At 44.2% G+C, this 16,415-nt stretch overlaps 1 protein-coding gene across 5 annotated transcripts in view; it reads left to right on the top strand.

Moving 5' to 3' along the window:
- The window catches only part of tet3 (tet methylcytosine dioxygenase 3), a 45,431-nt gene that overhangs the window by 17,766 nt on the left and 11,250 nt on the right, over positions 1-16,415 (top strand). For 4 of the 5 annotated variants that reach the window (XM_063490688.1, XM_063490689.1, XM_063490691.1 and 1 more), the window contains 3 exons: positions 6,928-9,862; positions 12,692-12,782; positions 15,943-16,036. In XM_063490688.1, coding sequence (XP_063346758.1) covers positions 6,928-9,862; positions 12,692-12,782; positions 15,943-16,036 — 3,120 coding nt within the window. Of the gene's footprint in view, positions 1-2,337; positions 2,443-6,927; positions 9,863-12,691; positions 12,783-15,942; positions 16,037-16,415 lie in introns of those variants that run through there. The other variant, XM_063490692.2, reaches the window with a different exon arrangement.

The following is a 16,415-nucleotide window of genomic DNA, read 5'->3' as shown; positions in this document are numbered from 1 at the left end:
GATGACGATGACGGTGACGGTACAGCTACGTCACCGCCACATGTGTTTCCTACCTCTCTCGCTCACTATACTCTCCCTTCCCACTCATTGGCCCTCCCTGGTCACGTGACCTTAATGCTCTACTTCTCCTTCCCCTTCCTTTTTAGACAGCTCGGGCTGTGTTTCTCTTTGGGATTGACGCTCATCTGTGTGTGTACATACGAAATTGTGCGGCAACAGCGAGACAGACAGTGTGTGCAATTTTACAGCGCCAGAGAGCGAGCGCGTGAGAAAAGTGTTGGAACGGTAATGCAATAAGCTATGCTGGATGGAGGCAAAAAGCTCGGGAAACAAAACAGTAGAGACGAATTGAGAAAGAGAGAGAGAGAGACAGGCAAAGGCAGATTGAAGATGCCAGAGAAAATGAGAGACCAGGAGAGACAGGGAAAGCCAAAGGAAGTGAAGCAGGGAAGGGCTACAGAAGTTAATCCAGCCACAGTGCAGTGTAGCTCACACATGCTCAGTAATATAAGAGAAAAACACTACGCAGGAGCTGACAGCGATCTGCATGAGGGAGACGGCCATAATACCCAACCTCCTCCTCCTCTTCCTGGTTAAATCTTCTCCAAAACTCCAGCAATGTAGGAGCGAAGAGAGGACCGCAGAGCCGGTCAGCCAGAGGCGATGACGGCGTTCATAATGATAATGCCAGTGACAGCAAGGAAAGGCGACAATGGTGAGGAATGGGAGAACGTTGTCATACGCTGGCGGACGGGTAGGACAGAAGCCATCGATGAACTGTGATTAGTCGGTTGCTCGCGGTCTTCATTCGGCAGCAACCTCCTGACCCTTTTTCTGTTTGTGCCACTCTCGTACCTCTGGTTACAGAATCAGTATCACACGAACAGCTGATCAACTCTGCACGTTTCAACAGTTTACTCCACAGATTTCCCTCTTGCTATCTCCACTCTGTTCCTCTTGCTCACCGATGTTGAAGAGTCGTGCCCTTCTCACTCTCCATTGCCAAATCCAGCCGTCTTGCTGCTTTACTCCTGAGCATATAGGTCTTCTTTCGTTTGCTTCCCAACGTCTGCAGGAGTGAGTTGACATCATAGAGTGTTGGTGATTTCTTTTAAACCAAGTGACCCTGAGCTTCCTGCAGTCGGAAGCTTTCTACTTTGTTTGCGTCCTTTGGATCTTGGATTAAAGGGCCGGCAAGAGCGCCAGCAAGCCTCTCCCCCTCTTGCGAGAGCATCCTAGAGGATCTGTTATCAGTCACAGGTGTAGGTCTGAAGCTTTTCCTGTCACACGAGGAACGGGGAAGCGATGTGAATGCGGACAGGAATGAAAATGGAGATGGAACAACCATCATCGGTGGTTTCTCCTTCGGCCCGCCGTGGAGACCAATCTAGATGGAGCAAGAATGTCCGCAAGGAAAAAAAACTGATGTCGTTTACAAAAGGCATAAACAAGGAGTGTAATGATGCTTTTCTCTGCTCCCTTATCTTTCTTTCTTTTTTTTCCTGTGTTGATGCCATTGCGCGATGAGATTGCGTTTTCGCTTGCAAGCCGCTGGTTTGCCTCTGCGGTCGAAAGCAGAGAAGCTCTGTCACACTCAGAATTGCCAGTATTGGGCTTATGGCGATAAACAAAACACACACACACAGAGACAGAGATAGAGCCTTATATATAACATGATCTAATGCAGCAGAGCACATAATGTGGAATGGGTGTGGATAGAGACAGAGAGGGGTTTTCTCACTGGTGAGGAGCTCTGCTGCACTGTGCTGTTTCCAAGGCTGCTGCTGCTGCTGCTGCTAGCAACTATCCCCCCCACCGCTCTCTGTGTTTCTGCTCACTGCGCACTCCTCCATTCCATTCGTACGTGCCCGCTGTGGCTTAGATAATGGCCTCTCGCTCTAAACACACACTGAAAAGCGCGAGAGAGAGAGAGGGGAGAGGAGATGGAGGGAGAGGCTGCGCGAGAGGGAGGGCAATGGAGGGAGGGAAAGAGAGGGGGAGGAGGAGGGGAGGTGAAGGTGGGGGCTGAGAGGAGAAGCCGACTGCATCTGTAGTGAAGAGAAAGAAAGAGGATATTGAAAAAGGGAAGGGAGGAGCAGACAGAGATAATGAGAAAGGAAAAAGCAGAGAACAGAAAGCGCTGGTCATAAGAATAGGCAAGAGAATGAGAAACGTGTGCGGTGTGCTGGGGGGAGGTGTGCGCTGTGCGTGCGGCTGGCCGTGTGTGAGTGCATTTATGTGTGTGTCACCGCTCGCTCCGTCTGCGCGCCGCCCGGGCTGGGAGAAATAGAAAAAAAAAAAAACGAGGAATACAACCCCCCAACAAGGCCAGATCGCTCGTGGACTGCTGCTGCACCGGCAAGCAATTCTCATGCTACTCTCTGTTTCCTCTTCTGCTCCCCACTCTTCGACCGGCAGCCCCGTCTGGACGTCCAGGACGACGTAAGTACGCGTTTGCTGTGTCCTAGAGGCTCTCAGCCAGCTTCATATTGTCAGGGTCTCTGCTTCATGTTCGGCACGACAGCAAAAAGGGGAAGGGGAGGGGGTGGGAGAAGAGGGAGGAGGATAAGAGGGAGGATGGGTTGGTGTTGGATTTAGGTTCAGCTGTCTACTCACAGGCTCTTGCCACCGCCGCCGCCGCCACCTCTACTATCCTCACATATTCTGTCTCCTCCCTCCAGTGTCAGGGTTAAAGAGCACTCTCGCAAACACAACTGCACAGGCTTGTCTCGTTTAAAGGGCTCCCAGACTCAAGTGTCTGGTCTACCAGGTTCTACAAGGTCTAAGCCAGTTGGGCTGGTTGGTGTTTTTGGATACACTTTGTGCCGTTTTTGTGTGTCAAGTCTGCACAAGTGTGTTTGTGTGCGACACAGAGAGAATACAACAGGCTATGTCGTAGTGTAAATATTTGCAAAAGCACGTGGTTTGTGCAGTTTGGCCAGCCGGGTAGGTGTGAAGCGGTGCAGGTGTCAGCGCAACATTTCACAATCTGGACTGGTTTTAGATCGACTAAGTTTTGTCAAAAGAGCCTTTAATGTGTGTGTGTGTGTGTGTGTGTGCGGTGGAGGAGGGTTTGGGTTTGTTTGGCGTCAAAGCTCAGCGAAGTCCATTTGTTCCGGGTGTTCAGCTTCGAACCCCTCTGACCTTTCTTTTGCACAACTGTGAAAATAGGAGGAAAAGAGAGTGTCAGTGTGTGACTGTGCGTGATTGTGGGTTCGTAGGTTATGCAGTCTTGCAGTCGCTCTGTTTCAACACACTGCAATTCTCATAACTGCACGCAGCTACCTCCACCCCCCCTTCCTCTTTCCCATCTGATGCTACTGATAGTAAAAACATGGGGCCTCTCACGTATTGCATGCCGGCTGTTCGCTGCACCCTCCTCCAAAACTCTCCGGTTTCCAAACCCGCATCACCTCTCACCCATAACACCAGCAACCCCCCCTGGGAGCCCCCTGCTAGACACCCAGTACAGAAAGTGAATTCAGAAGGCTTACAGAACGTCCAGTAATTAGCCACTTCAAAGGCTCATTTCAATAATATTCAAATGATGGGGAAGCTGGACATCAGGCTCACTTCTGCTACTGAGCACTGATGGATCTACAAACTGAAGCCCTTTTCTTTCTTTCTTTTCTTCTGGCGGGGATGATCTAATACTGGGTGATTCAGATCTACTTACATTATATATATATAAAAGTGTTTGCATAAAACAAATAACGTCTTCCTCTGTGACATGATCTTCAAGCATCTTGTAGTTTTTTGGGCTCTTTAAACTGAACACAACTGCACAAACCATGCAGCAAGTGCGAATTGAAGCATCTCAACTATTTACAGTAATACAGCCTGCAGACTTCCCTCTGTGTTGTTAGCACATCTAATGTAGTCATATAGTGCCACTGTTTCCCTCTCTCATGAACCTCTGAGCAAGTTCAAATGCAACAACATGAACTCTGTCAATGATTTCTGAAGCTGCCCTTGGATTATCTTTGTTTGCTTTTCTTCTCTGCTGGATTCATTATAATATAATCTACAAGGAACCAACCTGAAGACTGACTGGATTGTACACTCACTGGCTTTATTTGCAAACCACATCTGGACTTAATGTATTAAGATCACTGAGATTTAGACAAATTTAACAACATAACTTTTGAAAGATCGACACCACTTTACATTTTGTTCCATTGTTCAAGCAGACTAAAATAAAAAGTTTGAAAATGTAATTCAAGATGACCAGGTTGGCATTTTGACTTGGAGGAAAAGAGATAATAGTATAGAGCTGCAATCTCTGAAAAAAGGAAGTCAAACTATGAAAAACCTCACAGCCTACAGTCATTTTAGATATAGAGAAACCAGAAATCAGAAATGAAAACTAGTGAATCAAATTCCTGAACTGCTACACTAATGTTTGAAAAGCACATGGTTTATAGCACAAGCCACTGTCACTACATATATATACATGCTCAGTGATCACGTTTCAACAATGTGGGAACACTGAAAGCTTAAAATGAGTAATCATCACACAAAATGTCCCTAAAAATGGCTTGCTTTGACTTGAGATGGATTTCATAGTAACTAATGACACAGAAACAATAAAGCACAGATTTAAAACTGCAGCAGTGTTTTAATTGTCCTGTATCTGAGTCGGCCCTCTGTACTGTAGCAAGCTGAGAGGGGCAGTCACTTGGGATTCTGGACAGTTTTGTGTCAGAGAAAGCAAAGACTCATGGGACTGTTAATGTTATTGAATTAAAAAAGTGCTATCATGGGTCCATTTTTGTGCAGTGTTATGTGCAATATGTGGCCAGTAGTAATGCACATTTATTGTATAAATGATAACTTAAGCTATCCTCCTATAGCTGTGGGGTGCTTGATGCTTGGGAGTGTCTGTCAATTATTGAATTAAACTAGTGAATTTGCTTTTTCGACCACTTCCCATGCAAGCCCAGCATCAAATCAACTGTGAAACCTGACTTGGGAAGTATTGTGCCTGCTTAATCTACTAAGCGTGCATGATCAAGCCAAAAGACCACATGATAACAAGCTATGATCTGAATCATAGAACTAATCAATAATCACATGATTAATGTTGCATGTGGTCACTCGGATAGAAAGCCTCTTACTTTAAGTGAAGGCTTAAAGTCTGACTCACAAATGTATGAGTTCTCTTATTGCAGCCTGTTTTCATGAGACCTCTTTGCATCACATTTAAACACACCAGGCAGACTTCACTTTTTGATGTGCAGGGTTTCTGTTGTGAAGTGTGTCTTTTAACACAAATCACATTCTTTTCCTAAACCTTAACAAGGACTTTTGTTACACTTATTCAATAAGTGGAAGCAAAGATGAAAAGAGAGCGCAACTAAATGAAATAAAGGGACAACAAAGCAGCACACAGTATGAAAGATTCAAATAAGATGCAAAACATGGTCTCCTGATATTCCTGTTCCTGTACATCTCTAGGTGTAGGACGTAGGACTGCCACCAAAAGATATAACCAGCCACTGGTGTCCCACATAACAGTGCTGCTTAAATCACAAAAACAGAAAGGTTTTTGGTCTTATTTTATGCTGAAAATTCTGGTTCAGAAGTGGTGACATGGAAGCAGATTGTTTTCAGTTTACTTCTGCTTTCACTATTTGACCTTCCCCAACTTCCTAAAAATAGAATGGGTCTTTAAATAAGCATTAATCATATGATACATAATCTGCTGGGGGGTTCACTGTGAGCATATCCAGTGTGTATTCAAACTAAACACCAGTGCATACATACAGGGGTTAAAACCCTCTGTGTTGGTGTCATGACAAAATAACTGTATTGTTCAATCATGAGGTTGTGTTAAAATGTCCCTTCACTCTTGAACAAAGGACACCAGTATTTTGTAAATCCACACTTGGTCAGCAGTTCTCCCAGATAAATCTCATGACTGTACTTTCAACATCCATAGCAGTTTGATCTTTGTTCAGCTTGATTTATATCTACTGATGAGTAGCTGTTAGACAGGAGATTATCTTTAGATATTCAGGTCAATTTGGGTTTACCATTTAAGGTCTTGTTTCAGAGGAAATGAATTTTGGTCTTGTAAAAAAATGAGTCTGCAAACTCAGTAAACAGAGCTGTGCTGCACACATCCAGACACTTAGTATATAAAAGAACTGAAGACATTTCTTGATTCTATACACTTTGGTAAAATGTCACAGGCCATAGTGAATCCACTTCTTCACTATCTGATTTGATTTATTATTTTATAATTTACATTTATAAATTATAAACATTTACATGTTCCAATCAAGTAATTGTGTTTCTGAAAAGCTACACTACGCATTTGACTTGTTTCCCTTATTGGTTTCTTGAGATAAAAGAGTAAAATGCTGATAAGTTCTCAGTGTTTTTTTTATATTTCCAGTAATAAATTATGAAAACAGAGTCCAAGGATGTGGATTTGTACTGCATTTTCTTTTCTCTGTGCTTCCCACATCTGGCTCACAATGTCTCCTAACACCACTGCCTGCTTTGTATAGCCCAGCGGATCTCAAGCAGAACGTCCATTTATAAACAACTGTGGAATTTTGACACGTGACCTGTGACTTACCAGTTGTAAAATAAGCCCACTGAATATGGGAAGAGTTAATTCAGTTTACACCAGCCTTACTGGTGTGACCCGGAGAAACTTTATGCTATGCATGTGTGAGAGGTGGGTGACAAACTCTGGATAAGAGCTGGGAAGAAGGGAATGGAGTCCTGGATTACTGGGTTGATACTCATCCAAGGAATGCTGTAATAGTAACTACTGAATGCCATGAGTACATTTAGTATAGCATAATCTAGTTTAGCACAATTACTATTTCAAAGCCATACCTAATGTGTACGATGTGCATCTGAATCCATTGTTTTTCACATCCTCATTACCTGTGCTCTGTGTTTGTCTTTCAGACTGTTCACAAAGTTACTTCAGTGGATGGCCCCAGAAGTGGAGGCCAGATGGAAATTGGGTCACATGACCGCCTCCAGGAAGGCGCGCTGAGCCTGGAACTGGCCAATGGGGTGAATCAGTACCCTAATGATGGTGAGCCATCTATAGAAACAGAGCAGCAGTGTGCAGAAAGCGTGCTGCCAAGGCAGTGCTGGGTGCCTGGACATGGCAAGGTCAGCGACACCCAACAACAGCAAACGTGTGGTGCAACCCCTGCTGAACCTGTACACCATGCAGACATGGAGGATGCTCACAATCTGGTGGCTTTTTCTGCTATTGCTGGCTCACTGCCTCATTCTTCCTCCTCTTCCTGCCACCTCTTGCAGGCTACTACGGCCTATTTGTATGAGAAGTTTACCCAGGAAACAGGCGCTGGGAAGGCTCAAGCTAGAATCTCTGCAGGGGCTCCTGAGGGTAGCTGCCCACCTTCAGAAGACCTGGAGACCTTACAGAAAGCACTGAGCCAAGCAAAACATGGACACAAGCCTCCCAATTGCGACTGTGATGGGCCTGACTGTCCAGACTACCTTGAATGGCTGGAAAAGAAGATAAAATTAGCAACCAATGAGGATCAAGGCTCCCGCAAACTGGTTGATACTCCCTCACATTTACAACCTCACATAGAGCAACCCCATTTGCTGCATCACTCTCAGACCTACCAACAAGTAAATGGTGGCCACCATCTGTCTATTTCATGCTCCCAGCAGCAACAGGAAACCCAAGGCCCTCACCCAGATCAAGTGCCCTGCTCCAAACCACCGATTCCTTGCTCGCCACAGGTGCTCTCCATAGCCAAGGAGAAGAACATCAGTCTTCAGACAGCCATCGCCATAGATGCTCTGACACAGTTATCTGGTACTAGTCCACAAACTGCCTCTTCCCCAGGTCAAACCCCCTACACAAACAACCTCCATCACCATCAACACAACCAAAACACTGCATCTCAGCCTCTTAATGGCATTGGCATGATCCCATCCTCTTCTGGCACCTACTCATCTTCTTCACGCTCTCAGTCTGTCCCTCCAGGACTACAAACTAGCCAGCAGGCCCTAGAGTCATGTGAGCACCACAGACCCCAATCCCAGGGCCATCCGCCCCATGTTACCCCTATCCAGTCCTCTACCTCTCCCTTCCCATGTCAGGGAAAACCACCAGGCTTCAACCCGAATCCCCAGCAGTGGCAGCAAGCCTCAGGCAGAGGATCTGAACACAGAAATCCATGGATGTGTGTGAAGTCTGAGCCTCAGTCTCACCTTGCCACTGCACCTCATAGTAGCTCAGACCCCATGTCAGAGCTCAAACAGCTGCTTGGTGACACCAGTAGCAAGTTTAGCAATGGTCCTTTTAAGCTTCCAGCTTCGCAACAACTTAGCTTGAACCAGAATGGGACTGTCCAGGCCCAGGATAACCCAGCATTGGTCAGGATAAAACAAGAGTCAGACTCTGCTGACCACTATCATCACCCTGCCTCCATGGGACATTATGGTATGGCTAATGGTCAGCACCAGGGTCAGCACTACCCTGGCACTCCCCTCTCTCCTGGCCAAGCAGCCATTAGCCACTCCACTCAGGCAGCTCTACAACAGCACCTTCACTACAAGAGGAATCTTTTCTCAAACAACCCCTCTGGTTTTGGAGGCGTTGGCCCACGTGGGCCTCTGGCTTGCCAAAATTTGAAAAAATGGTGGCCACAGATGGATGCAGAGGCCCTGTCACATCTGGCCATCAAACAGGAACCCAAGAGGAAAAAAATCAACCAAGGATCTCCTGGTCTTAAGGCTATGACTGAGACGTTTTTGGGTCCTCCCCTCCCCAAACCCAAACAGATAATCATCAAGAAGCCCAAACAGAAAGCCTCCATGCCAACCTTTCTGCCTCAGACTCAGATCACCATACAGAAACCACCGGTCCACATGATGGACAGATCCGCACCCCTGGCCAACCTGCAACTAGGTCCACTCGGCCAACTGCCCCTCCACAGTAACTTCACTCAGGCTGCTGCTGCTGCAGGCCTCCCTGCCCCAGCCCAATCTCAGGTATCCATTTTCAATTCCTCAATGACAGCCACTTCCACTGCTTCTGTTCCATCAGAAAACACTCCAGCCCAGCTGGGCCCTCTACTCTCAACTGTGGGCCTTGCAGCTCACAATAAGTCAGAAGAGATGGGCAGCCTGGCCTCCAGTAATACCAGCACCATGACACCTATGACCTCCACATCCTCACCCAGCACCTCAAATGTACCAAGCGTATTTAACCTGGACCCGAAGTACGAAGAGTTGATCCGCCAGTTTGAGGCTGAATTTGGGGACTCAGTTCCAGACATATCTGCCAGTCAGCCCGTGGAGGAGACTGCTACAGCCCCAAAGTCAGGGAATGAATCCCTGAGCAGTCCTCAGGACCTCAGTCCTGCATCATCATCCACCTCCCAGCCACTTCCCTTAATTTCCACAAGTCAACCCACCCCCACACCTCATCGAGATCATCAGATGGAAATGAGCAAAGATGAGTCCAGGACCCAAAGTGAGGCATCCTTGAGCCAGGCATCTACAGAACGCCCTATGGAGATGCAGCACAGGGAGTCTGTTCAAGTTCCTCTGAAACAGGAAGATATAGTGGAGAGGCAGCAGCAGTCCAGAGTGGTGCAGGATACTTTTAGCATGCCATCTTCTCCGCTGTCAAAACGAATGAAAATTGAATCCTCGGGTGATATAACAGTAGTGTCCACCACCTGCTTTTCTGAGGAGGACACACCAACTAAGGAAGGTGTGCCCTCTTCTCCATCTCTCAAAGGCTTCTTGGACTCTCCTTTACGCTATCTGGACACCCCCACTAAGAGCTTGCTAAGTACTCCTTCCAAGGATCTTCAGGCAGAGTTTCCCACCTGCACCTGCGTGGGTAAGTCTTTGCATCAGTCTCAGCCTCTGCTTATGGTCACACAGCTTACTTTCCATCCACAAAGTGCATTTCAGACACAAATTAGAAATAGTCTAACAATAATCAGTCTTCTGCAAACATTACTTATTAATCTCTGACTAAAGATCAATTTGAGTCTTTGTCAATTTGAGCACATTTCGTTGTCTTTGGAAATGTTTTATTCCTTCACTAAAATAATCAGCCTATTATGTGGCCATTGTAAGCATTTCACTTTGCTTATTGATCTCAACAGATTGACTTTTAGATTTTTTCACTCTTTTCCCACCCCAGTTCTTTCTGGTTGCTTGTTGGTTGCAGCTAAGAAAGAATGTGCAAGTTGCCAGGGTGTGTGGTAGTGACCATCTAGACTGTGACAGTGAGGGGCAATAAAGGCAACATGCAGGAACAATAGCAGTGGTGGCAGAAGGACTCTTTTGTGTGGGTTTGGGTCTTGCAGGCAAGCAGAACAGAGCCTTTGTTAGACAGAATGGAGTTCAGTCCCATAGTTTGGGTAGCACCCTGTTTAGGGAAGCCTATTTATTTACAACCAAGTAGGTGGTCCTACAGTTGAAATGTTTCATTTAAAGACATTATATGCTGGAGATTTAATTTGTTAGACTACACTCACATTATTCTAATGCATAGTGTCTCAGTAAGTCATTAATTAATAACTCAGTAAATCTGAATATTGCTGTGTTAGCTAATGTGGTTAATAGTTTATTAACTCGACACACAAACCAAATAACGAGAGACTGTGTTCTCAGAGAGGCTACTAAGAAATGACAACCTGTTTCTTGGAATTACTGTGTACCAGTTGCCCACATTGATTTTATCTCCCAGTCAACACTGGTCACTGTATGATGGCAAAACTATACCATAGACAGATAGATGTTGTCACTGTTTCCACCTACAACAGCATTTCCAGCCAGTCTCTCTGACAAGGCAAAAAATCTTGTTTGTGATATAAGCATAATACAGAAAGCTTTTTTTACTGCAACATTTGATTGACAACTTTGATTAAAAATCGATTGTGATCTAACAGCCACACAACAGCCACTCGATGTACACAGACTAGTTTTAAGACTTCATTTTTCAAACAAATATAAATATGTTTATGTTATTTACGCATATGCATACATAATTTATGGAATCTTTTGTATTGCATGTGTCTGGATGGTCACAGCCATTGCACAGCCTTTTAAGCCTGTTGTGTGACTGACTCAGAAAGCCCAAGAAGTGTATCCAGGGGTTAGGTTGGCTGGTCGGACGAGTTGTTTTACAACCAAGACTGGACGTGGAGAAAACGGGTAAACTGACAGTTATTCAGCTGTCAGTTTGCTGGGTGTGGATTTGGGATGGATTAAGACCTGGTCTATAAAATTGTGTTGCATCTGAGCACTAAAAGGAGTGCAAACCAGTGGGAAGAACAGCGTCAATGACACACACTTGCTAACCATGTGGTGTTACTAGGGGTAAAGACCAACAAACAACAAGCCTTCATAATTATGTTACACATTTCCTTTTCTAAGCAGTATAGCATAACACTGCATAGGAATGGGTTGCTTTTAACACAGACAGGATACAGTATATACATATACATACACACACACACACACACACACACACACTTTTTTTTTCTTTGCACATAAATGGACTATGACTACTCTATTTCCTGCCATGAACCACACCCTGGAGCCTCCTTTCACCAGCAGCAGAATGTGACCTCATGTTGCCTCTGGACACAACCACACACACATACAAACACACACACACACAGAGTGGAAGACCACATTTCAGATAATCATCTGATAGTGTGGAGCGTATTAAGGGCATTTTTGGTAATGTTGGCATCCACAGTTGTACTTTAGAAATGATACAAGAGCAAGAACAACACGATGTTAGTTTAACAACACACAGTTAGCTGATACAGCTGGGCAATGCGAAATTCCTCGAGGCCATCATACCATTAATCTGCACAGTATCTCATAGAAAATGTAACACTGAAGTCATAGGGTGTGGTTTAAAACCATAGGTTTTGTGCAGGGTAATGGTCAAATGCTCGCACATACTCATGCACAACATCACCTCAGATGTACACAAAACACACACACACTGACACTCCCTCTAAACATCCCTACATACTGAGTCACACACTACCTCAAAAAGCTTCTGCTTCACCATGTTTTGCTCCCCACGCCACTCCCTACAGTGACAGGCTCCTTTCTATGATTAGAGAAAATATGTGTGTGTGCGTTCATGTGTGTTTGAACTGGATGTCGCAATGAGCTCTACTTTCACATGCTTCTCATAGAAGATCTGGCTTTACCTACAAAGAAAATATCTTTGAGTTTGGCCAGAAATACATCAAAGCACATCCGCTGTACCTTTGTCCTTTTACAAAACACTACAACATGTGAGAACATGCAAAGCCAAGCTGTACTTTTCAAGTCTTCTCTGTGTGCAATTTAAGTGACACTCAGATCCAAGAGTTTGATCATTAGGAATTGGGGCTTAGATGTAAAATTTTTGGTCAATGTGAAAGGCAAAAATTTTTATAAAACCAAAGATTCAAATTCAAAAGAGAAACTGTTTTAAATAGGCTGATGTTAGGGGACATTACCACCAAAGCTATAGATTTGAACAGCAGTGACTATATTACTCAATCTTGTTCTGATTCTGTGTTGAATTCATGCTGTAGTGGAATCACTGATACACTGTAATCCAGTGTTTATTGTCAATTGCTGCTACAGTTTGTATTCGTTTTTCAGATAAAATGTTGTGTTCTTACTCTGTACTGTCTCTCCCCCCCAGAGCACATAATTGAAAAAGATGAAGGGCCCTACTACAATCACTTGGGATCTGGACCTACTGTGGCCTCTATACGAACCCTGATGGAGACAAGGTATATTCTCTTCTCTTCTCTTCTCTTCTCTTCTCTTCTCTTCTCTTCTCTTCTCTTCTCTTCTCTTCTCTTCTCTTCTCTTCTCATGAGTCCTCCTCCTCACGTTTTGTCCTTAGGGAATCTGTGACCTAGAATCTAGTAGGAGGAACAGGAAATATCAGCATCATCAGCATATCACAGGCAGAGCAAAAGGCACAGGATTAGCAGCAGATGACAGCTGAGAATGGGAAGAACACAGAAGGAAGAACAACTGATGACAAAATGCAATAAAATATGGAGGAAAAAATGAACATTGAAGCAGTGAGGGGAGACAGAGAGATGGGTAACCTTATTTATGAATAATGTAGATATAAAAATGAGTTTGGTTTGTGTGAAACATAAAATTTCACAAGAAATTTCACAAATTAAAGATAAAATAAATGTGTTGTCACATGTGCATCTATATAAATAGATTGTATATGTGTAGATGTGCATATAAATTAGGTAAATAACATTATTAAAGATCTTTTTTTCTAAATGCTTTTATTTTTAAAGGGCATTTTAGAGAGCAAAGTAATGTGATTTGAAATACTCTTATTACCTTTATAAATGCAGGGAGGATGGGAAGGTAGAACATTATACTCCACGGATTGGCAGTATTGCACACAAACAGCAAAGTCTCCATTTATACCAGTACTGAGGGTGCGAGTACTCGCTGCAGTGTTCTCCTGAGCGATAGCGACACTCATACTAAACCTCTACGTCAGGTGTATGGGTAGAAGAAGTGAAAACTGGAAGCAAAGGCAAAGTTTTTCCAGAAAGCCTCAGACTGTAAAATCTCTGAATCTCTGTAACTCTCCTGTACTGATAGATCACTGAATTGGAAGTCAAAACTGACATGATCGTGCACTCGTGTCTTCAACTTGGGGAATATTGCAAAAGCTGACGAGTGCTTGACCAGCTGAAACCAAAATGACACTAAAGTGCAGCTTATGCCAGGGGACTTGATGGTGCTTTTTGTGTTCGGTACCATTCACAAGAGGCTGGGTGGACGAGCATAATGAGCCCATTAGAGGGAGGGGGAATCATGTGCAGCCAGACCGGCTACCTAACCACTGAAAAGAGAAGCTCAAATTGCAACACACGGAGGAAGTGTGACTTCCTTTTCTGATAGAAACACCATTACTCCACTTGATCTTTACACCACAAATAATTGCTTGCTCCTGTAATCTCATGTATAGAACCCTTAATAAGCAAAGTGCAGCTGCAGCCTCAGTAATGAAATTGCTGTTGGGTTATCTTGCAGAAACATGCCACGAAACAACTCTTTTCAAGGTTGAATTAATGAATGTTTTTCTCTGCAGAATGTAAACACACTTTAACCTTTTTTTTTTTTTTTTTTTTTTTTACCAGAACTTTCACTTGTGTTAAGCATCATTTTCACAATGCTGAATGCTGTAGTGGTTGCTATTCATTGAGAGGCTGGATTTCTGTAGGGCCAATGAGTCATTAGCTCCCAGAGAACGCAGCTTGAGTAAGTGAGGGGAGGGGGTGTTCAACCAGAGTCCACTTTTTGTTGTTTGAGAGATGACGCAAGATGTTAAGCCCCTACAGTCCCTGACTGACCTTTGACCTACCCCTCACCCTAGCCAGCCACCCCTGTGGTGACAGAGCCTAATCCCCTCCCACTTTCTCAGCCACCTCAGGGTGATTCCTATTCAGGAGGTGCACGGCGTATACACTGCCATGCCAAATCTGCTCAAGGCTGAGGTTTTCACAATGGCAGGTATCTGGCTGACAGGAGACCTGATATGATCTGTGAACAAACATCTGACAAGCCCCAATGACATACCCACGCCCCGGTGCAACCTCTGACCCCCTCTCTCCTCCTGTGCAGCTACAAACAGACCTGCAGAAATACACACCACGCACCATTAGGACACAAAAACAAACAGAAATGTTTGTGTACAATGGCTAATGCATTCAAGCTACTATCAGTACAGAAATATGTCCAAGAGAAGTCCTTTTGGCCGGAGTTGTTTTGGAAGCTAAGGGATCAGATTTACTCTGCCATGCTTGTGTGAATCTCAGCAGAGGACTGTGAACACGCACTCCTAATCAAGTTGACTTGTTTTTGTCAGGATTGACATATAATGCTACTCCCTCAGACTACTTAGAGGCAGAGAAAAATGAGAAAGGCAAAACAGGCAACAAGGCAGAACCACTGTTGATGAGGTCACTTGTGGCAATAAGAAACCCTTGATTAATATCCCTCAGTGGAAATCTCAAATCTCCTGTTACTGATCAGGTGCTGCTGGAACTGCTACTGAGTAGCCGTTCATTGTCCATAGTTATTGTGTTTTGATACCAATAGCATTTGGCCAGCATATTTTTCTGCTCTCTTAATCAGTAATGTCACACTTTTCCGTGGTTTTTGAACACATGGAAAAACTGGAATGTTTTCCCAGTTTTACCACATTTTTTGAAACACAGTACCTTTAGAAACTGTACCTGCATCTAACTACATGTGTGTAGTCTTTTGGAGGGTTTGAGTATAGCTCTTAAAGGTGACCTTCCTTGTTTGCTGTTACAGTCAGTTCTGTAAAATTCAAAGAATAAGGTCAGAATATGCAATTTCTTTTTGAAGGTTCAGGCTTTCACGCTTCTCTGAATGCTCCTTTTCACACCATTTTTCTACTTTTGGATCTGTGTGATGTCGGTGAGAGTGGATATCCTGAATATGACCATCTCACAGGTACAGAGAACTGGCTGCATGAACGCCACACCCACCTGAGATTTAGGCCTTCTGTTTGTGAGACGGTAGCTATTCAGAATAAAGCTTAAAGGAAGCTTAACAGTTTGTTCCAGACAGTGAATGAATTTAGGGGTCTTCATCAAGTCTGACTTGAGATAAACAAGGAATATTTTGAAATGTGCAAAGCTTTTCTAGTTACATGGAGCTGGAAATGAGCATAACAAGTCCCCTGCAGCAAAACATGAAGGTTCAGTATTTAAATGCCCCAGTTCCTTGTGGTTGGTTTGGTTTCTCTCAGGACACCGAAACATAGAAATGACTGTAGTGTGTTTTTATATGTAGGACATTGAGAGTGTCAGGTTTTTGTGTCACAACACTAAAGTCAGACATGCAGTAAAACAGTGAATTGCTTCTCTCTGTATGCAGGTTTGGAGAGAAGGGGGAAGCCATCCGGATTGAGAAGGTGGTTTACACAGGCAAAGAGGGAAAGAGTTCCCACGGATGTCCTATTGCTAAGTGGGTAAGTAGCATCACAGTACATCCAAAATGCGGTTTTGAAAAATGCCGGATAACTTCCAACACACATGCCTATAACAGACAATAGTGTTGAGAGATATGTCTCTACACTGTATATAAAGGAGGGACATATCATAGCTTTTGGGTCTGAAAAATGAAACCAGTGCTAAGTGCCTTACGTCTGCTTTATTTCTAACAGCCAGGGGAGTAATGTCTTGAGTTGAAGTCTACAAGAAGTTTACTGCTCGCTTGATTCATGCATCAGTAAAGATGATGTTAATTTTATAAATAAATGTTCCACTAAAGAGCCCGTTATACCCTCCGACTGGTATCTGGCACCGGTCAAAAAGAGTTGACGCCCTAGCTGCTGTTGTGCACCACTT

Source organism: Pelmatolapia mariae, linkage group LG12, assembly GCF_036321145.2.
Source record: "Pelmatolapia mariae isolate MD_Pm_ZW linkage group LG12, Pm_UMD_F_2, whole genome shotgun sequence".
Classification (NCBI taxonomy): domain Eukaryota; kingdom Metazoa; phylum Chordata; class Actinopteri; order Cichliformes; family Cichlidae; genus Pelmatolapia; species Pelmatolapia mariae.
This window is presented reverse-complemented; position numbering and strand designations above follow the sequence as displayed.